We start from the raw sequence: 22,060 nt of genomic DNA on the forward strand, positions 1-22,060 counted from the left end.
TGTGTGTGTGTGTGTGTAATTTCACAGGTGTGACCAACCTTCTCTAGGTCCCTGTTGTTTTGACAGCACACAGAGCCCAATAAACAATCCCAAACATTACATGTGTGAAACAGAAGATTTGAAGCGTAAAAGCATGGATCTGTTCTGTTGGATGCGGGTGAGACACACAACTTTAAATTGCGACTCAAACGCCTGCTCTGTAGAGCACCACAGATTTGTTCCAGAGCATCACCACCAAACAATATGTGTCATTGTTGGAATAAATCTGACAGCTTGAAGGGAAGTAATTCTTCCTAGAATTGGTTTCAAGGCAGCAGCTGGCCAACAGTTGAATCCCCATTATTAAAATATCTAACATCCACTTCGTCTTACACAGTGCACTAAATGCTATTTAGTGCACTGATGAATGACATTTTCTACTATATTCTTGAAGGCTTCTTCTTGGTCTGAAGAACAAATGTGTTTGTGTGCAAGTAGTAGTAGTGTTGTTAAAGGGGCACTCCAACAGTTACATAATGTTGTGTCACTCTGGAGGAGCTTTCAAAAAATGTGCTCGGGCTTGAGGCTTCAGATCTGTAACAGAAGGCCTGTTGCACACTGGAGGTGTGATGTGGAAATGGGCGTCCAGTGGCTCATGTGGTGGAGCGCATTACCTGTCTTCAAACTACTACTGCTTTGTCACTAACAAATAAAGACATACAAATCCAAAAAAGATGTGGGAACTTCTCAGTCAGGGAGGGTCTAACAGGTTGCATTGTGGGAAGTATAGGATCCAGGGTATATAACAGGAGTTACGGAACTATATGGAAGTGTATACTAATAGAGAAGATTACCCCTTTAGGATCAGACCAGTTGTACACTGTACCAAAGTGCCTCAGTGAACATTGTAAACAGTTTTAGGGTTCAACAGGGCCATTGATCTTGGCTGTGTTTGTTCATGTTCTGCAATAGACCTGACTACTAACAGTAGTTAGAGTTTATTTTTTTTATACGTTACTGAAACTGCTGTCTGACTGGAAGTCAGGAAATGCATATTCATCAGTTTAATGTCTATAAGCTGTTAATGTCTAGGTCATGATGTTTAGATGCTTGGAGTGGAGTTTTTTTTAAAGACAGAGTATTTTGGGGACAAGAATAGACAAGTAGTATTTAATAGCCTAAAGCAAACTACTGAGGATGAGCTGTGCGTGCTGCTGGGTGTGGCAGTGCTGTGTATAATACAAGAAAACATTGACTCACAAGGTGGTTCACAATGATGTCAGTGTTCATTTCATCTTGCACTGATGTAGGGTCAGTGTAGCACACAATGGGAACTTGGTGATTTGTCAGTTTCCTAATTGAATCCCTAATTTTAAAGCATCCAAATTCAAGCTGTTGACGTTTATCTCGTTTCATACTATCCGCCTCAATCTTTTTTTTTAACATCATCTTTTTTGGTTTGTTCTATGAAGCCCTGTCCCCCAGAGTTGGAAGAGCAGCTGTCGCACATTGCATCAGTGCTCACTTCTAAATATTTGCTTCTGTTTGACAATGTTTAACTCCTTCTCTGTACAAGGGTTCTGCTCCTGTGGCGTGCCCCTAAATAAGCAGCCATTTACTTAAGCAGGCAGCCAGTCAGGGTGATTAGAGGGACATCCAGTGTCACTGTATGCTTTGTGGTTAAGAGGATTAACACAATCTGGTTAAGACTCTTTTCACTCCTACGTTGGACTGTCTTTGCAGTATCCATCTTTGATTTTTGACTCTTCTTTCCTGTCCTTTGTATGCACGTCTGGGTTTACTCAACACTGTCTGTGATGACTGAACGTTCGAAGTGATACAGGAGCTTAAATCTGTTGGTACCTAAACAAAATGTCGTTAGGTCGGAATTTACCTCCGGGTGAGTGCACATCATCGGAGGGAAGGAAGGTAAGAGACTCCAACAGTTGCTGCTGCTGATTATATCTGCAAAATGGGACTATATAAACTTCCTGTCATATTCTGTAATGTATTTTTTAAATCATACTTTTTTGTTTTTGTGTTTCAATTCCTTCTGAATGAACATACTTACATGCTTACGTACATATGTCACCATAGATTATTTTATCTATGGCACATTATGAGCACACACTGTGAGAAGTGGGTAAGTTTATATGTGCTTGCAATTACACTGTAGTGTGCTTTAATTCATGTATTAAGTGTTAACACTGTGTAGGAGTGTAATTAAAGTACAGCCTGCAGTAAAGGTACCATCAACTAGATCAAACTTAGCAATGCAAGATAAGTTGAGCAGATTATTAAGGCAAACAAATAGTCTACCAGTTGCAAGCAAAACAACAAGATAATTCTTGAAAATGTTCTTGTTACCGATACTGCAGAAATAAAACAGATTCTGGGCTGAATCTGGGGAAATTTGTCTTGCAAAAATAAGCTGTTTGCACCAGTTCAGCTCAAATGAGATTGCTGTGAAGGAAAAAAAAAAACCCTGTTTGTCTCAGTATCATGGTTAAATCAGAGACACAAAAACAACCCTAGTGATCGTCACACAGCTCTTTTAGAGACTCTCTATGGACACACTCCACTTGTTCTAGTATTTTTTCACGGCGGAAATCCCAGATGCTCATCATGACCAAAATGTAATCAGTTGTTCCCTGCCCTACGGCCCATCAGATCACCACATCTTATGGAATGCATACATTCACTTTCTGAGGCAATGTGCTAATATGCAGGAAAACATGACTTCCTCAGTGGAAGAAATAATCCATGGTTTAATTCTTTACATGCTGAAGACCTTAAAACTCACCATGGTCAGTTGTATGAAATTGGAAAGAACTGCTGTATTTTCTCAACGTTGGATCATGTCAACACAGGAAACTGAATTCCCCCGTGACAGCACACAGAGTTCAAATACTCAAAGCTGAAGATTTGACAAATGAAGGGACAGTGTCAATGTAAGGGAAAAAACAGTCTTTATTGGGTGACTGAAATGCCAAGTAGCCTGTGGAGAGTTCTGATTAGAGAGCTATTTAGATTTGAGCCGTGAGACTTTAAAGAGTTCTGTTTTCCTCATGAGTAAACATTGAGATCCTCAGTGCAGAGAGCGAGGGAAGAGAGACCAGGCCAGACTGGAATTCGGGGAGAGTTGAAGTAGACAGATGTTGGGTGATGAGGTCGACCAGAACATCGTTTGCTCTACTGCAATTGACCCTGAGAAAAACAGTGGTGAACATCTCGAGAGTTCACTGAGCACAGTTCACAAAGATGTAAGCGCTGCATGGAGTGACCACGACATTATATGTGTTTGTTTCAGGAGGCATGCAGGCTACTCAAAACGTCAGTGTTTATCCTGCTCTTATGTCTTTCTTCAACTAACTGACTGTTAGTCTGCTAATTCTCTCCTCCGAACAGCGCGGTTATGTGTTTACATTTAATGAATGCACCTCAACTCTGATTGCTCTGATTTAGGGAAGTTTACACTCCATCAAGTCCAGACAAACTCATTACTAGAGTAACCGTACATTTGCCAAACGCACCTCGTGTGTGAAATACAGTTTGAAAAATACAAACAAGTATGTAAGCTAAGCAGCCAAACAGTTATGTTAGAACAAAATAAGTCTGATCTTTTTTCTCATCATACTTGCAATACTAGGACCAACTAGCTCTACACTGTGACACAAGAACACGTTCACATCCAACATCAGCTGGTGAGGATGTTATTTTTGGAGCTGTAACCTCTGTCTTTTTGCAGAATATCAAATATGTAGCATCCAGGGCACACCTATGACCCCTTTCACAACATTCTTGTTTAAAATGAGTCCGCTGGAAGCATTAAAAAAAAAAACTGCTGGAGTTTTCAACCAACTCGTGGTAGTAGCCAGCAACAGCTTTAATTTTGATGGCCGTCGGCTTGAAATGAGAAAAATCGAGCAGCTGTGCTCAGACTAGTTTAAGGGTTGGTGTATTAATAGATTCATCTCTCTGCAAACGTGTTAGAATTTTACAGTAAGTGAATTTGTAAAGGCTAGAGAAACAATGGCAGGGAGAGCGATGAGTGAAACAAAGGACAGCGATGACTGGAAAGAGGGTAAGGTGTAATGCCTCTTGATGTATGGGATCTCACTTCCTGTTTTTTTACAGTAAATGCCTGCTCATTGTGTCTTAGCAACCAATGAAAGACACTAATAACAATGTGTTACCACTTGTAAAAGGTTCCTTTCATCCATCTCAGTGAAATGATAAACAACACTTCCCCACAAATCCTTCAAAGGGAATTAATATCCTAGGGTGTGAATACGGTTGCTAATTCTCCCTTTGTACAACTGCTTTGGATTAATTTTTTTAATGTGGAAATCATGACTCAACTCTCTCCACCTTTGTAACGCAGAACCATGGTAGTGAGGTGTACCATAATATATTGTTCACAGAAGTGGCAGCAGAAACATTGAAATTGCTCTTTATGTGCTTGCACTTCTGTTGTTTTCATAGCCAATCCTAGTGGTCCAGCAGCATAGGCCGCATACAAGTATGTAAATACCACAGAGTTTTCTTTGGCTCTGACTATTGGAGTATTTATTACTTGACCTTGTGGACAATGTCCCTGTGCTTTGCTTTTTCTGCTCTTTCATCTTTGCATTTGGCTGTGTAGGATATACAATTCTTCCTGCTGCTGTGTCCTCTGTTTTGGTAGCTGTGTATGCTTGTGTATGTACCGGACCAGTGTAGAAAGAGTGTCTCTTCTCTGTATACCAGTGTCTTTCCCCCGCCTTCGAATGTTTTTAGTCTTGACTGGTAAAGGTCGACAGTAGGAGTAAAACCTCTACTGAGTGTTTGCTCTGCTTTTTGCACCAGCATCAGTCTAATCCACAGTGTGCTGGAACCGTTGCCTCTGTGCATTACAGCCTTAGTGATGTGCTGACTGTTGCCAGATAGTATATTTACTTTTTTTCTGATTTATTTGTTTTCTCATACTTTCTCTTGCACATTCATTTGCTTTTTTTTCATGTGCTTGGCTCTTTTCCTTATTTCCACTGGTTCTTTTAATAACAGCCTTTTATTGCATCATTGCAACATTTCACTGGCGGCCTAAAGTTATCTAAAGTAAGTGATTATTAATGCTACTATAATCAAATCTGCAGCTCTCCTCGGCTTTACTGAGCTTTATAGTGAGTTTCAGTTTATTGTTTAGCTGTCTGGCCCTCAGCTTTACTGTTTGGTTCCCTCTCACCACTATCATAGTGTTGTTTTCAACTGCAGCAGGCAGCTGTGTTCAGCGCAACCCCCCCTCCCTCACCCCACTGTGCACTACCTGCTCAGCACCAAACAGCAGACCTACACAGCTAGAGAGCAGCTGTTGAACATAGTGGAGCATTTAGCAGCTAAAGAGCAAGATGTTAGTATAATGTTTGTTTTTTATTTTGTTTTAATGCATTTTTTAAGTGACAGGAATTATTAAAGTAGGGGGGTGTTTAGCTTCAAGCTAAACGGATATTGTGGTTAACACAGTATTATAGACCACAGGGGTATCAGGATGCCAGATTGTGATATCTTACGTACAATCAATGTACAGGAGGTTGCTTGCATTAGACATTAGAGTCAATATTCTCAATAGGAATTATAATGGTGTAACAACACACTACTATATAGAAATAAAGTCTCTGTTTGCCACACATTCCACACAGGTTAGGTTGCCTCATCTCTCAGCTGGTAAACCCAACCGACATTGCGTGTTGTGCAGTCCACCACCTTTGTTTCACTTGTTTGCTGTCTGTTCTTTGCTTTGACAACAAAGGATTGTTGGTACTGTCCACTGTGTGTGAAGCTGAGGGTGGAAAGAGGATGGAGGAAGGAGGGGCAGGTCAGGTTTGATCTGGCTTTCAGGAGCTGTGCGTGGCTCACTGCTGCAGGGAGAGAGGAATGGTAGGTGAAAGGGCACTGGCTGCTGCCAACACTGCAACGTGTGTGCTACGTGTGTGCTACCCGCTGTGCACACACAGAGCAAATTTAAATTGGCTTACTGCAATGCTTTACATGTAATCAAAGAGGCATTTAAAGGGCTGACACCCACTCTTAAAATCAATGCAGGTGTTTTGGACCAGCAGAAATTTGACTGATATCCTTTAATAACAGAGCTCACTGTCAGCCGTCTTACAATACGGTTTAATTCAGATGCATGGAGCAGGAAATATGGCTTTACTGATTATCCAGATGATCATTTATAATTGGCTGATAAGCTCAGCCGACCCAATAATCAGGTGAAACTTTGCCCAGCCTTGGCAGCCCTCCTCAGTTTTCACTGGCTCAAATTTCTGTTTTGGTGCATCAACCGAGTCAGGATGGTGGAGGCACAAGGTTACAAGGATTACAAGGCTTATACAGTTAAGTTTGTTTGTTATGTGTTGGGTTTAACATTGTCAGATTGTACTCGATGCTGCCTTAGTAGTTCTTCTAAGCAGGCAGTAAGAATAAGCCGAATGGTCTCTGCCAGTGGATGGAAAAAGCGTGCTCTGTAGCACGTACTTCTCCTGAAGTAGCCCTATTTCTCACTTTTTAAAATATTGATTAATTGATTTTGCATGTTTGCGTAGTCTAGTGAAAAGCAAATGTCAGATCAAACGCCTCTAAACTTCAGACTTTAACCCAGTGCTCAGATAGCAAGATACTGATTATCTTACTTCCTTCTATATGTTAAAAGTCATCTTCCGGTGATATTAAATCTTCTCTGATCTCCCTGTGAAACAACCTAACAAAACAGAAGAGAAACTTTGCTTCTGTTGTGTTACCTCATTGTTACATGTATGCAGTAATCCAAACACAAAAGGCCAATAATGGAAATACTGCAAAAGAGTTCTCTCTGAACAGCCTTGAAGGAAAGATGATGAAAGGCAACGGAAGCTGAAATAAGTTGAGAAATGCAGTACGTTTGTAAAAGGCAGCGAACACAGTCATTGAATAGAGCTACAGACCTCCATCAGGTCATCGCACATGCACCGTGTATCGTTGCGGTCCGTGGTGTTGAAGCGTTAAGGTCATAATGACCTGTTCTGAGAACGTTGCCAGATGCTTCTGGCTTTAAACAATGCGCCTGGATGATTATTTCACAGCATAACTCTAAGCTGCTTACGGAGGCATTGCTTGGTTATTATCTGTTTGCTCTAACATGACATAACCGCCTGTCCGTTCCTTATTTTATTGTGATTATTCTGAATGTATTTGCCTTTAAACACCTGGGGACAGATGCACCAGTGGTTCGTGAGAGTTCAGACTTTGTTTAGCGAGTGTTTAAGTGGAGATTCACACGTCACTGAAATAATTTGAGTTGCAACACACAAACTAGTGTAATGAACTATTACTCAGTATCTACAAATATTACAGCCAAGTGTAGCTGTTGTTTGCTAACTGAACCAACTGACCAAACTAATGTTAGCTTGCTAGTATCTGACCTGTCGTGAGATATAGTCGACTCATCTGACCTGGTTTGATCCAAATTATGTAAATTAAAGTATCCCAGTAGCACAGTGCACACTCAACACAACGCAGGTTTGCAAAAGAAGCATTTGTGACCGCTATTTTGCTTGTGTTTATACCAATGTGGCAGATTTGTTTATTTATTACACTGAAAAAGCGTGTGGTGTGTATCCAACTCACTGCTTGCACACATCTCCCGACTGGAGCTAAATACAGAACTACAGTCGTTGAACAGAATAAATCACTTTGATGTAGCTACTGCTTTCTGAGAACTTAGAAAGGACATATAAACTTAGTGATGGATTTATGTGTTCAGCTGGTGCAACACAATCCTGAGCTGATGATATGACTGAACTGCTGTTCTTTGGAAGAGCAATAAGACAGGAAACCAGTGGTTGCAAAACAGATCAGCTGCAAGCATTTGCACAACATAACAATCATTGAATTCCATAATATTCAGTACGAAATGAGTAAATTGAATCATTTAGTCACACTGGTTAAACACTGATGGAGAGGTTTGCTTGTTCAATTCTGTTTTTTAGTGAAAATTTGAAACAGAAGAGACACATGAACATTTGGCTATCACAGCTCTACATCTCATCCTCAACAGTGATTATTGGCTAAATATTAAGGGGTGGGTGTGTGACTCAGCTTGTATTTATTGAACCTAACCATACTGGCTACAGCGTCCAAGAAAGGCAATTTAATTTAAGACAATTAATTCATTGTAATACAATACTGTTTTAACAAACTCTGTTGCAAGGGAATTTTGCAATGCATACATTCCTCTATTTGAACTACTACTGAGGAAATGACGTTTGAAAAGTTCACTTCCTTCTCACTTTCAACATTTTTCTGCTTGGCCTGATCGTCTATTACAGTGCTCTGCACGGATGGAACGTTTTCATTCGGTCCTCTTTTATTATTGTACTCTCAGCAGAGCATGAGGTTATATAATAAAACACATGTCCTCTGCAGACACATAAGGGACATTTAAACTGTCCATTCTACATGAAATGTGACCATGTCCTGTGGTGTATGTGCCGCCTCAATGGAAATACACTTGATGTCTGTGTTTAGACATAGCTAAGAGATAATGCATGCTCCACCATTCTGCTAATGCTAGTGCCCTGTTTCTTTTCCTCTCCTCCTGTGTGTGTGTGTGTGTGTGTCAGTACCACTGCTATGCTTCAGACAGAGAATTGTATATACGCTCAGTAATAATAACTCTTCTTGCAGTTAATACACACAAATGTTACCTCCAGTCTTTATAATGTATGTTTCACACAAACGATGAACAACGCCGTTGCAGACCTCTGGCATGTCAGGAGTAATGAGATCTTTATTCTACAGTATCTGTGTGTGCTTAAGGCAGAGCTGCAAACAATCAACTGCAACATGACTATTAGATTTCAAGTTATTGTTTTCAGAACTGATGACTAAAGATCAACTTTACTGCATACAGTTCCATCCATAGGTGGGACCATGATAATGATTTCAGCAGAAACATTTAGAAGAGCATTGTTGTTTGTCCCGGGTTTTTGCTGTATCACTCTTGCTCTACATTTCTGCAATCACTGAGGTCAGGCCAACCTACAAAGAATTGGTCTCAGTTGTCCTTAATAGCTATGAGATCATGAATCATCCCATAGAAAAAGCTGAGGGTATTTCCTTCCACAGAGTACTCTGAGCCATGTATAACTTTGTATTCTCAGGGAGGGCCTCTTCCTCGCCACCGGGCATTGTTATGTGGTCTGAGCTTCTTGCAAGGTCATTATCTCCTGAGAATAGTCTGGTGCAACCTGTTGTCCTGTGTAATGTAGTATATTTGCATTGTGTGAGCATCTATATTCCTAGTTCTGTTCTTAATTTACTTTTCTCACTAGAATTGTATGGATATATGTTTTTGAGTTCGGGATGCCTGTTTCTTGGATCCCGATTGTCCAAAACAGCCATGGGTGTGTATTCTTGGAATGAAAAACTGACTCATGAGGTGCATTTGGTGCTATGAGCTGAACATTATTTGGAGAACACCCTGGAAATCCCCTTCCTAGAAAATGAGAGAATCCTCCCCTTAGGGTTGTCTGAGGTTTATAGATTGGCAGCTTTATTTCTCATCATAATGTACATCATATGATCATCATATTATGAATTTGTTTCCCTAGATTTTTTAATAAAGGAACTCTACTGACTACTGCTTAGATCAAACTAATAGTCAGACTTCAGATAGACTTAACTGCATAAACCTTACACTCTAACGAAATTAGTCAGACTAATTAGGTGTGAATTCTGTGCAAATAAAGACCTTTTTTAAATCAAATATGGACGACAGAGAATCCGCAGCTCTTACCTCACTTCACCCCATCAGACAGTGTTTGCGTTCTGGAAGAATTCAACGTTTGCCATTGAGTGTTTTTCCAATACACTGCACAGGAATGAAAAGTTGTTTACCTTGATGGCGTGCTGGAGGTGTGCTAGTTACAAACCATAGTACGAGCCTGTCCCCTGCGGCCCTTCTCAGCTCACTGTAGCTGTTTCTGTTTGTACTGTTCCTCCCTGTAGTATTTAATAGGGATGGGTGATACCACACTTTTAGGACTCGATACAATACCGTACCCTTTCACTGAAGTAACAAAGAGCAGAAACAAGAGAGATGTTTAACATTAACTTTGTAAAGCACATAACAGATAACAGAACAGTAATAACAGAGTTAGTAGAAATTTGTTACATTTATTTATTTATTTTTAAGTATTTTGTGGGGATTTTTATTGTCTTTATGATAGTGACAGCTGAAGACTGGGCCGGATGAGTCGCACGTTTGAAGCTCATATAGTTTCCTTGTCACGTGACACGGGCCAGCTCAATACGCCGCCAGGTACGGGGGTGACTCGGCACATAGTAATTGAAGTAAGCTATCAAAAACAGTTGAAAGTGATGCATGCACCCCCAATTCTTATTTGTTAGTTGATATCGATGTTTAAGGAAATCGATGCCAAATGAGTAGCGTGTGAGTATCGATATATCGATACGCCCATCCCTAGTATTTAATACTGATCTCCTGACCAAATATCCCAGGATAAGTCCATATACAGTTGATTAGACCTGTTTTTATTGAAGAAGAGTTAATGAAGCTCCACTAACTCTGTGATAAACACTTGTCCTTTTCTAGAACTGGGCAGCACGTTGCATTAGTTAGCACTGTGGCCTTCTGCGTTCGAACAAGACCGCTGGCTGGGGTTTGCATGTTCACCCAGTGTCTGTGGGTTTCCTCTGGGTGCTCCAGCTTCCTCCCACAGTCCAAAAACATGCAGGTCAATGGGTTAATTGATGACTCTAAATTGCCCATAGTGAATGTGAGTGTGAATGGTTGTTTGAATCTGTGCGTCAGCACTGTGATGAACTGGCAACCCGTCCAGGGCCCCTCGCCCAATGTCAGCTGGGATCGGCTCCAGCCCACTGCAATAAGTGGATAAAGATAATAGATGGATTTCCTATAACTTCTTCACAATAAAAGCACCGTGCTGGTTCACCATTCGACAGCTTTTAATGTGAAACAGCAGACAGTACAAACAGGAACCACTCTACTCTACTGTTAGACCAGTCTAAAATGTGTTGAATGAACACAAGGTGCTGGGTTCACATTTATTTCTGATCACTGGTAAACATGTTTTTTAAGTATAAATGTTTTCCATTGCCATGACTGACAAGGCTGTATGACATCACTTTGGACTTCCAGAAGAGAGTGTGAGAGAAGTGTGTAATTTACTCAAATACTGTGATGCCAAAAGTAAGTAGACAAGGCAAAGCCAAAACGTATTGTTTTTCATTATTCATAATTGTAACTTCAGTGTGTACTATAGGCCTGATAAACTATAACATTAACCCTGTTAACAACTGGCTTCCCAGTTCCTTTTTCGTTGTTTAGTGGTGGTATATTGGTTTGCAGCATACAGGTTTCCAAAAACAAACACAAAAACAAAGCAAGAAAGACGAAACAGTTTATTTTTGGAATATGTGGACCCCATCCCTAAATGGTTATAATAGGGTTTTCTAACCGTCTGACCTCTGTTTTCCTCTAGTTGGACAACATCCTCTACCCTCCTTCCACATCCCTCAGGAAGTCCAGTAACCCCGAGCTGACTCATGGATTGAATCCTGCTCTCAAATTTATGCGACATCTCAGTGACGATGGAAAATATGTTCGAAGAAGGAGCCTAGGAGGTGGTCTCACAGGTAATAATTGCATGTGTGTTCTTCCCATTTTAGGTTCTAGTATTTGGGCTGGTTTTGTCAGATTGATGCATTTATAAATAACTGACGCCACACCACTGTGTTTGTTGGTATGTTCTCCTTTGGGGTTTGGAAAGTTGCTACTATAACAGCTGCCTTTTTTTTTCAAGATCCATGTGTTCTTAATTTCCCATGCAATTGTAAATCAATCTTCAAACGTGGCACACACATTTTATATGTATAAAAATAAGCGCTTCACTGTATGTGGTCTTAAATGGCCACAGTTACCGTGATTGATTAGATTTATGTAAAATGGGATCGATTTAGTCTTTTATGCAACTTGGGAGGACAGTGCATAGGTTAACTGTGCTAGCCTGCTTTGTACTGATTTGTCATTACTGTACTAATCTCAGTAGCCATGTTTCCATTGACATATTTTGAAGTATCATAATATAAACCTCTGATGGAAATGAAAAGACTTGAAAAAACGTTCACAAAGGTTTTTATGCACGATGTGTTTTTTGCCTTTTCAAAAAAGTGTTAATGTGCTTAATGGGAGATGGAAACACTTTTAACTCTGATCAGCTGTTTCTATTGACAGTCTCCTCATCTCTTTAATACATCCATGATCCGCTCCACACAGATCTGACCTTCCTCACATGAATTAATACATGAAACAAACAGAAATGTCATATTTCCATCATGCTTTCAGCATTATTTTTCACAGTTTGAGGTTCTACTGGCACTCTTTTGATTACGTCGTCTTTTTCTGCCCTCTTCAACTGTTTTTCCGACTGCAGATTTTGTGCCAGTGACTGCTTACCTCAACTGTTAATATTTAAATATTGGCAGTGGATCAAAACAAGCATTCATTCGCTTTTTCTTTTACCGATTTACTTGAACATTGCTTTAAATTTGCGAGACATTTGGATGGAAACACGGCTACTGTAGGTAACCATACATTAATCCCATATCCTGTCTCCAAAAGTCACTCATCAGGTCACTTCATCATTTTCCCCTCCTTCCTGAAACTCCCTCACCTTCACCTTCACTTTTTCCCAAAGCTTGAAGATTTATTGTAGTGGTCGACGCCCGAGGGAGAAAAATGGTTTATGTTAATCCTTATCACATTAATGGCCACAAACCAATGGCCATCTATCACTTTTAGAATACATGGATGCCCCTTAATGGGAAATTAATACCCCTTAATGTGTCTGAAGAGTAATTTCTCAGAACTCAAAAACATGTTTTTCATTTCACATTCAGTGATATCCAGCCATGGAGATATTTTCTGTTTTTGTTTTAGATCTCAGACTTTTTGCCACCATCCCAGTACAATGGGGGTGAGTGGAATTTCATTTGTGGAGTTCAGAGCAGTGAAAAATGACTTGAAACATTTATTTCAAGCTGCACTGGTTACTCCGAATAATCAGGATAATCCAGCAGACCCTGATGTGAACAGTTTTCAGTATTTCCTGCGTTTGTGGAGAAAATAATTCCCAAGGACATGCTTTGAAATAAAAACATACAAAACTCTACAAATGTAAGAATGTTTTCGGTTGCAGCAAGTAGTGATAAGCACACACCATCTGTCCCTTTTAAACTGGCTCTGGGAAGAGGAATGCAACAATGACAAAGTCACACTTGGCAGGACATCATTCAAAAGTGTATCAGAGTTAAAGTTTGATAAAGCCAATAAACAGCAGAGATGTGACCAAAATGTCCCCACTGGCTGCCCTCCAGACTTGTAAAGCATCAAGGTGTCATTTCAAGTTCAGAAGATAATGTATTTCCATCCAACATTTGATAGAGATTTAAAGGCCTTGAAAACATATTTTCACTATTGGCTTCTCACCATAAACGATTGGGTAATACAGGGACACACACTTTTCTGCCAAAGTAAGGAACAGTTTGGATTATTTCACACGAGAGATTTCTTGTCTTCTCACACCGTTTTGTCAGTGTAGGGCGGGAAACCGTTAAAAAAAAGATGACGTCACATACTTTGGAGCACCAATGAGGATTTAGCAGTATTTGAATCAAATGTGAAAAGCAGTTATGGGAGTTTGAGTGTGGAAGTTGTTATGTTCTGGTTTTGTAGGTTGTTTTTTTCCCTCTGCTCATGCCCTTTGCACTTTATACAGTCCTCTCAGCTATTCACTAGGTGTGGACTGCAGGGTGAAATGTGATTTTAAAGGTTTTAAATTTCTATAGCCACATGTAGTCTCTGGAAGTAATGAAGAATGCATAAGCTAACAAACTTATTACTTACTTGATTTACTGTTAATAGGACTGAATTTTGTGTGTGCTCTCCTGTAATGAAATGTGAAATGCTGCTGGGGTGGAGAATGTGGAAAGTCAGCAGAAAGTGATCCCCTTAGAATTGTAAAATTCAGTGTGTGAGGATTTGTGATTTAAGTTTGTAGGTCAGTAGCAAATCCTGCAGCAGACTTGGAGAATACAAACTACTTGACCAGATTTAGTATTTCTAGTTGGAATTACTATATGATTTCTCAAGAACATACTGCACATACAGTTCATATGCAGTTTCCAAGAGATACGCATACAACAAGACAAGATAATATAACAGTTAAGTGTATAGTTTGATTCTGCCTCTGGAAAGGGGAGTGGGTGTCCGGCTCACATGATGCATGGATAAATTCTTATCTCTGAACAAAGACAGAAATGCTTCTGCTTTGACTGCAGCTTTGTTTGCTTCCATTTAGAACTTTGGAAGACCCCAGGCTGATTGTCTTTGAGCAGCTTAGTTTTCCTCGTGAGATATATATGGAGGACTTTCACCTCACTGATTAAAATGTTGACCTTTTCACAGTCAATGAAAGATTGTGCTTTCATCAGGTTTAGCTTTGAATGAATGCATTACCCTTTCCTAATGGGTCTACATAGAAACAAGATGGATAAACAAACATTACCCTGACACAAGTCAACTTCCATTAACTTGATTGTTCTGTTAAAGTCTTTGTTTCTAATTTAAGATACGGTTTAATAGAGATTGGGTTTTCTTCCTTGAAATTATTTTAACATAACTTAGTTTGTTGTTGCAGTATAGCTAGTTTGTGCTTGCACAGAACCTGAGAGCACATACTGTTTTGGAAGGCCATTGAATGGTTCAAAAGGCAAAATGTTTTTTAACGTTATAAATAACAGACAATAATTTATTATAAAATTATTAAGCTTAAAGACAAATCTATGTATCTGAGGGCAGTTGTCTGAGTTAGCATAACTTGCCGGGAAAAGCAAGAGCCCTGTTTAGCCTTTGGGGAGTATAACAGGGAGCATAGATGACCTTGCCAGAGATACCTTTTATGTCAAATGTCCAGCTGAATAAAGCCCAGTAGAACAGTGACAGTGTGTGCAGAGACTTTTGATTTGTTCGTTTATATTTCACATCATGATTCATGCAGGAGAGATGGGCTTGAAACGAGGGCATCTGCACAAGGTTGGGAACAGAGTGGTCTGACCTTGCAAACACCTACGCAGAATATAAAAAAAAAAAACCCAGCTGAACTCATCTACCCATATCCCCTGATCCCTCCCTTTCTAAAAGTGTTGACTAGCGGCTGAAGAGAAATTTCCTTTATGCCGGGATGTGATGGACTCTAGTGAGGAAAACATTTGCCGGTAAGGAAGGAAGGACCTCAATTTTCCCTCCTCATCCTGTTTGGTCTCTCTTCAGTTCTCTTGATTTTACTAACTGGGCTGATAACTGGGCTGATAATGTTCTCTATTTATTATGTAGAAGTCTCCTTGCTGAGGTCCAGAAATGAGCTGTATAATTTTGTCTGCAATTGAAGAGAAAATTGCAAGAAAAACAGCGTCTGTCATCAGTGTTTTAGATCCTCTTTAAAAAGATTTTATTGCACATTACTTTGTAATGTGTGTCATCTGCAAGAAAGAAGACACGAGTTATGGCTGAAATTAACAGGGGCAGTGTTAAAGGTCCAGTGTGTAACATTAGGAGGATCTATTGGTAGAAATGGAATATAATATGCATATATATGTTTTCATTAGTGTATAATCACCTGAAAGTAAGAATCGTTTTTTTATTACATTATAATGATGTTTTTATCTACAGAGGAAGCAGGTCCTCTTCTGGCTCTAGATATGACAGGAGGGTGAGCTGAGGGGGTCGTAATCTGCAACTACACCCCTTGATGCCACTAAATCCCACATGCTATTTTTTTTTTAAATAATGAAATTGTATTATTTTTCACATTTATATTAACATTAGTAAGTTTTTGAGATTGAGAATATTAATCATGGAGGGAATTGTATAAGGGCCTCTGGAGCTCCCCAGTCCACTGTACAACCAAGATCACTGGGCAAACGAGTCACCGGTGGCCGCCATACATTTATGAAGCTGCTCTCATTTCCCTTTATTTGGGCCCTTAATCTTTTCATGGTAAGTACACAAAAGATTTCTCTGTACTGTTGCGTTACAGATGGGGACACACTGGAATTTTAAAATGTACAAACCACAAAATAAGAGGAATAAGGAATAAGAGGAACTGTTGTTGAAGCGAAGCATGTTACCTTTGTTACCACCATGCATTTTACGTTACTCTCAGATTTACTCTTTGTTTTGGGAAAAAATTAGGTGCAAATTCACTTGCATGTGTCAATAGTCAGCAATAGTATTTGAAATTTGTCCATTAGCAGGAGAGTGAATTTGCAAACCGGCCTTCTGCAGTTTAAAAGAAATACCTGCTTTAGGCCATACGAACATGAGATATCCCCTTTATGTTTTGAGCACAGTACTTATCTTCCCTTCCCTCACTGTGCCAAGATTGTTAATCCTCTACTCTGTCTGTCTCCTCGAGTGTTTACTTGAACAGGAAATGGAAATATACACATGTGTATAAAAGATGACAACACTTCTAAGAATTATTTTTGGAACCGCGGAGTGCCAGTGGTGCAATAAGATCTGCTCATTCAGATACTGAGGCTGCTTATGTTACGCTTTAATCTTTGTCTTGCCTTGGTGTGCTGAGATTTTAGAGGGCAGATGAAAGTGGATGAATGACAGAAAGCAGCAGTTAGTGCCATCTAGCTGCGGGTCATGGGAGCTGAACACGGATTCTCCTTTTGTTATTACAACTTGTAGGCAGATCCATTGACTTACTTTCATCAGACTTTGCTGGGGCTGGTGCTTTGATTATATAATGTTGGGATTGTCAGTGATCTTTTAATGGGCTTATTCCCCCTCTGGCCTAATTTAACCCTTTGACATCCTGCCTGGCTGCACAGAACCAGGGGCTTCAGCTTTATACTCCTAACAAGAGCAGACAGCTAGGATTATCTTATGGCACTGGTATGTCATTTGACCTGTACTCCTCATTTACTCCCTCTTATTACAGGTCAGGGGTCAGTAGTTTGAATTTACAGCACTACAACAAAGCTTGTTGACAACAGCACAGTGTTGGAAACAGTATTCAGTAAGTAAAAGTACCAATACATTAATGTAATGTAAAAATACTCCACTGCAAGTGAAAGTCATTCAAAAAAGTGTTATAAAGCAAAATGTACTGAAAGTATGCAAAGTAAAGGCACTCCTTATGAATAACTTTGAATAACATATATTGCTGTGTATCACATACATTACATTAATGCTGATGCATGTGTAAGCAGCATTTTACTCAATGTGCAGCTAGTTTGAACTGTTTTACACATATCAGGTCTTTTAGTTTGGTGGTTTCCAACCTATGGGTCAGGCCCCTTCAAAGGGTCACAACTTAAATCTGAGGGGTCATGAGGTGATTAATAGGAGAGAAAATAAGAAAAAATAAAGTTCTGCTACACAAATTTTGTATTTTTTTAATTTTTTTTTGGTGAAATATTTAAACCACATGAGCAGTTGAGGCGGGGAAATGACTTTATGGAGAACCTGTCAACATTGAACATAAACTGAACCTCTTCCTCTTGTTGCACTGCAGGAAAGTACCTTCTGCTACCCACCAACCACCAGCAGACGCAGACAGCATTGCAGCCGGCAACTGAGATCTCTAACCTGATCCGTATGCGTTCCCTGAACCTCGGAAAGTCAGACCCCTCCCTCACCTCCAGCCCGGTGAGTACTTCCCAAACCCTGACCCCGCCATGATATTCTGCATCCTGATCTAGGCAGAAGGCTTCCATTACCTCATCCTTTGGTCAAAACAAAAGCTGCTCTCTGTGAATTTCACTGAACCAGTTATGTTGGGTAATAGGGGATGTTTTCAAAAACATAATTTGCCTATAACCACAATGTCTAAACAAATAATATCTATGATGGACATGAAAATAATGTCTAAGAGGATATTCTGGAATAGTTGTAAAGATGGTTGCCACAGATATGATAGTCCTGGTAGCAGAATTAAAACAAATAAGCATAATGATATTATGCAAATACATACATATATACATACATATTGTTTTCAGTGGATATCCCTGTTATACCTGCTTAATTCTACTTAAAATATATATTTTTACAGAAACATAATGTAAAGTACTGAAAAAGTTCATTCATTTACAAATTCTGTGGACCTAAAGTTTGTATTTTGTTTGACAGAGAAATGTATGTATTAATGCACGCAAGATTCCGTAAGCAAACTGAAAGAAATTGAGGCTATATACATTAATATAATCAAATTCCTAATAGTGGAATATAGACTCAAGCTAAACAAGTGTGTGAGCCTAAAGACAAACTCCAAGATGGACAAAATCATCAAATTAATCATTAAAATGTTACAATTAACTACATCAAAAACAGCTAATTGCAGCGGAAAAAAGTTAAACTAGAGACTGAATTGTGACTTAATCAGTGATATGGAGGCACAATTTAACAACAAGACGTCTGCAAACCATTTATCTGGCTGCCACTTCTATTCAGTTCTGAGACATTTTCTATATTAGTAGATTGGTTATAGTTTATCTACATTTAAACATTTCTATTGTAAAAGTTTTGCTCAGTGTATAGAGAAATCTCTAATGCTTTTAGTTAGCTAGGTCCAAATGATATTCCACATACAATACATACAAAACATAACATTGTTGTCATGTTCCAGCATCACTAAGATTCTCTTATCTCTGCCTATAAATAGTGAAATAAGATCAAACACACCTGTAATTTGTTTTTACCGATATACTGTTCTGTGTAATGTAGCTGACATCTGCTTTAATGAACGACCTGTATGTTTCGTTAATGGCTCTTATCCGTCACTGCTGCAGGTTTATGAAGCACTTTGCTGCATTGTTTTGAAAAGGACTTTATGAATCCATTTATTTCTATGGATACACAACATGACAAGCCACACAGCATCAGTGTTCACATTTATCAAGGATAATTAAATGGATTCAGAGAGGCTACTGTGATTGTAGCGCTGCAACCATTAGTTAATTAATCGATTAGTTGTCAGCTATTCAATTAATCTCCAACTATTTTGATCATCAATTAATTGTTTTTTGAGTCATTTTTTTTAAAGAAGTATGTCCAAATTCTCTGATTTTAAGCATCTCAAGCCTGAATATTTTCTGGTTTCTTTAGTTATTCTATAACAGTAAACTGGAAGCTTTTGGTTGTGGACCCTGGGAAACAGTGATCAACATTTTTTTTTTTTTTTTATCATTTTATGGACCAAACTAATCAATTAATCTGTAAAATGATTAGTTGCAGCCCTATAATATCGTTTGATGCCTGTTTAAGTTACAGGAATGCATGCATATAAGTCTAAACGCTTTAAATTAAAAAGTATTGAGAAAATAAAAAATGGAACAGAAAGTGCATCCCTAGTTTGAACCGAATGAAGTCATGCAGACAGAGGTGACCTTCAGCATGGTCCCACTCTGTTCCTTCAGATGACAGATACTCTGCTTTTGATTGTATCTCACTCCTGAGACAACAAGATCACGAGATACCCCATCAGAGGCTAATCCAATGCCGTTGAGCTATGAGTCATTCCCAGCGTGTGCTCGGTATCTGTTAGAGAAAAGGTTAATGTAATAAACTGCATTTGTGTGTGCATAAATGTGTGTATTTGTGCTTGTGTGTGGGTGTAACTGTGACAGAATATTTTGGTAACTGACACTCACACCATTAGTGATCTGAGTGGGTCGACCCAGAAAAGACACTGTAACCTGAACTGGAGGAGGTCTAACTATATCTCAGATGACATCACGGCGACCCTGTTTACACTAATAACATAATACCTCTAATACAGTATGTGATCCCAATGACTGATTTTGACACAGCGTTGACATTAATTACCCTGAAATTCATTAAGGTAAAGACTTAATTAATAGCTGAAAGCATCTCAGGTGATTTGATCTTTGCATCTGGTTTGTTTTTTAGTTTAAAATATCTGAAATACTTCTGTACACTGGGGGGCGCTAGTGCATTTTCAGTATTTAGAAGTAAAACACATGTATCCTTGTGTTTGTAACAGCCATAAATTAATCCCTTTGGTTATTGTGCCCTGCAGAGTGAATGAATAAATGATTTCCTGTAACATAATTGTCCTCCAGTGGATAAGTCCTCCAGTCTGTGTTGATTCAGTTTAAGTTTTAGCACTTGACGACCTGAACGAGACATCTTTGACATTGCCAGTACTTTAGGATATTTGTGTTTTTAGAATAATGCCTTACTAATCCCCCATGGGCATTTATTTTACTTGCCAACCATCACAGGGAGGTTAGAGCATGAGATTAGCAACACTGAAGCAATCCATGAGCTGCTAGGGATTGAGTATCTTGCTCATGGACACCACAGCAGGAAAGATGGAGGGTCTCCAGCCACATGCAATTCCTCCACCTACCCAGGAATGAATGAACATTCTATCCCACTTGCATGGCTCTATTAAGACTTTTCCTGTATTACAAGTATCAGGTCCTATTGAGCGTTAGGAGTATTTGTTGTAAGTGTACTTTGTGAGCCTTGAATCGGTCTAAAGTTAATGGAAAGGACTCGCCTCCTAGGTAAGGCTGTAAGGTCATGGGGACCCAGGAGCCTGACACACAATTTTTTCATCAGACTTCATTCAGCAAATGGGACCACGAATAGAATAGCTGAAATTGGGCTTGTCGCTAAGGAAGGGCACTGGGGTGCAATGCATGGTCATGGTTGATTGCATTCCCCCTACACTACGTGCCATACTGAACCCTTCCGCCTCCAGAAATTAGTTGTCATGGAAAAATAAAAAAATCAGAGTGATTACTGCATCCGATCATTCCACGTGAGAGAATTCATTGCGAGTGTTTAGGAACGCCTTCACTGACCGCCGTTGATCGATGGGCTGTGCATCCTCAAGAGATTCCTCACTGAAACTCATCACCTTCATCTCTACTAAGGGCGAGTCCAGCAGTCTATTTGCTACAGTTGTCCCTAAAGGCTTCAGTGATGGCATTATAAAAAGTCATTTGCCCAAAACTGTAACTGCGTACTAATGTGATGCTGTGTTTTTTATTGGATGAATTACAAATTAATTCCATTCAGAAATGAGTTTACCAAGACCATCTGTATTGAATAAATATTGTGATTCTTGCATTACGATGATGCAAAAGGTACAGCAGCCTTTCACAACATTAAAATGAGCTCATTCCTTTTGAAGTAAAATGGAAAAGTCCTTTTTAATGATTAATGAACACAAAGGAATTGGCAGTTTAAACTACTATTTTGATAACGGCCCCATTGATTGAGTTTCTTCAGGTGAAAGGACTGGTTGAAACTAATGATTGCCCACGCCATAGCCTCTTTATAGCTGATCATTTTTTTCTATAGTCCCTCTTTGTGCTGTAACATCTTCCCACACTCTTCCCTGCAGATATTTGAAAGCATACAGTATGCATTCAAATATCTTAGTGGATCATCTTTATGCTTCAGTGGTATGCAGCTCAAATGTTGTCTCATCCTTATTCTTAACACTGTTTGCATGCCCCCAGTGGCTCTGTGGTTGGCACCATGAGAAAATTAGATACTGGTGGCCGCTGCTCTGATATTGTCATGTGTCGACACAAGCTGAATGGCTGATGTGTTGCTACATCTTAACTGTATCTTTTGGAGTCGGCTGCAGTGGCACCGCAGGGGTTCATCTACAGCCACTGTATTATCTTGCCTTCAGAACAAGCTTAGAAAAGATGGTGAATTGGTTGACCTTGGGAGAGGAATCAAAGAGACAAACACCTCAGTTTCTCGACTCTAAATGGAAATTTTCTTTGTTTTCCTCATAGATTTTTAACTCTCAATTACAAAATGTTGGTGATTGTGAGTCGTTTTCTGTTTTTGGAGGGCATATAAATGGGACTCTTCAGTGCACTTGAAACTAGCAAAGATGAGGCTTATCACTTATACAGGCTGCAGAGTGGCATTTGTCATATGATGGTTATATGACTGGAA

General features: G+C 39.4%; 1 protein-coding gene across 3 annotated transcripts in view; it reads left to right on the top strand.

The window, feature by feature from the left end:
• The window catches only part of mast4 (microtubule associated serine/threonine kinase family member 4), a 97,818-nt gene that overhangs the window by 5,752 nt on the left and 70,006 nt on the right, over window positions 1-22,060 (top strand). For all 3 annotated transcript variants that reach the window (XM_035667661.1, XM_035667662.1, XM_035667663.1), the window contains exons 2-3: window positions 11,523-11,676; window positions 17,628-17,761. In XM_035667661.1, the coding sequence (XP_035523554.1) occupies window positions 11,523-11,676; window positions 17,628-17,761 (288 nt within the window). The remainder of the gene's footprint in view (window positions 1-11,522; window positions 11,677-17,627; window positions 17,762-22,060) is intronic.

The sequence above is a fragment of the Morone saxatilis genome, unplaced genomic scaffold (genome assembly GCF_004916995.1).
Source record: "Morone saxatilis isolate NCDOM2014 unplaced genomic scaffold, NCSU_SB_2.0 Contig21, whole genome shotgun sequence".
Taxonomy (NCBI): domain Eukaryota; kingdom Metazoa; phylum Chordata; class Actinopteri; family Moronidae; genus Morone; species Morone saxatilis.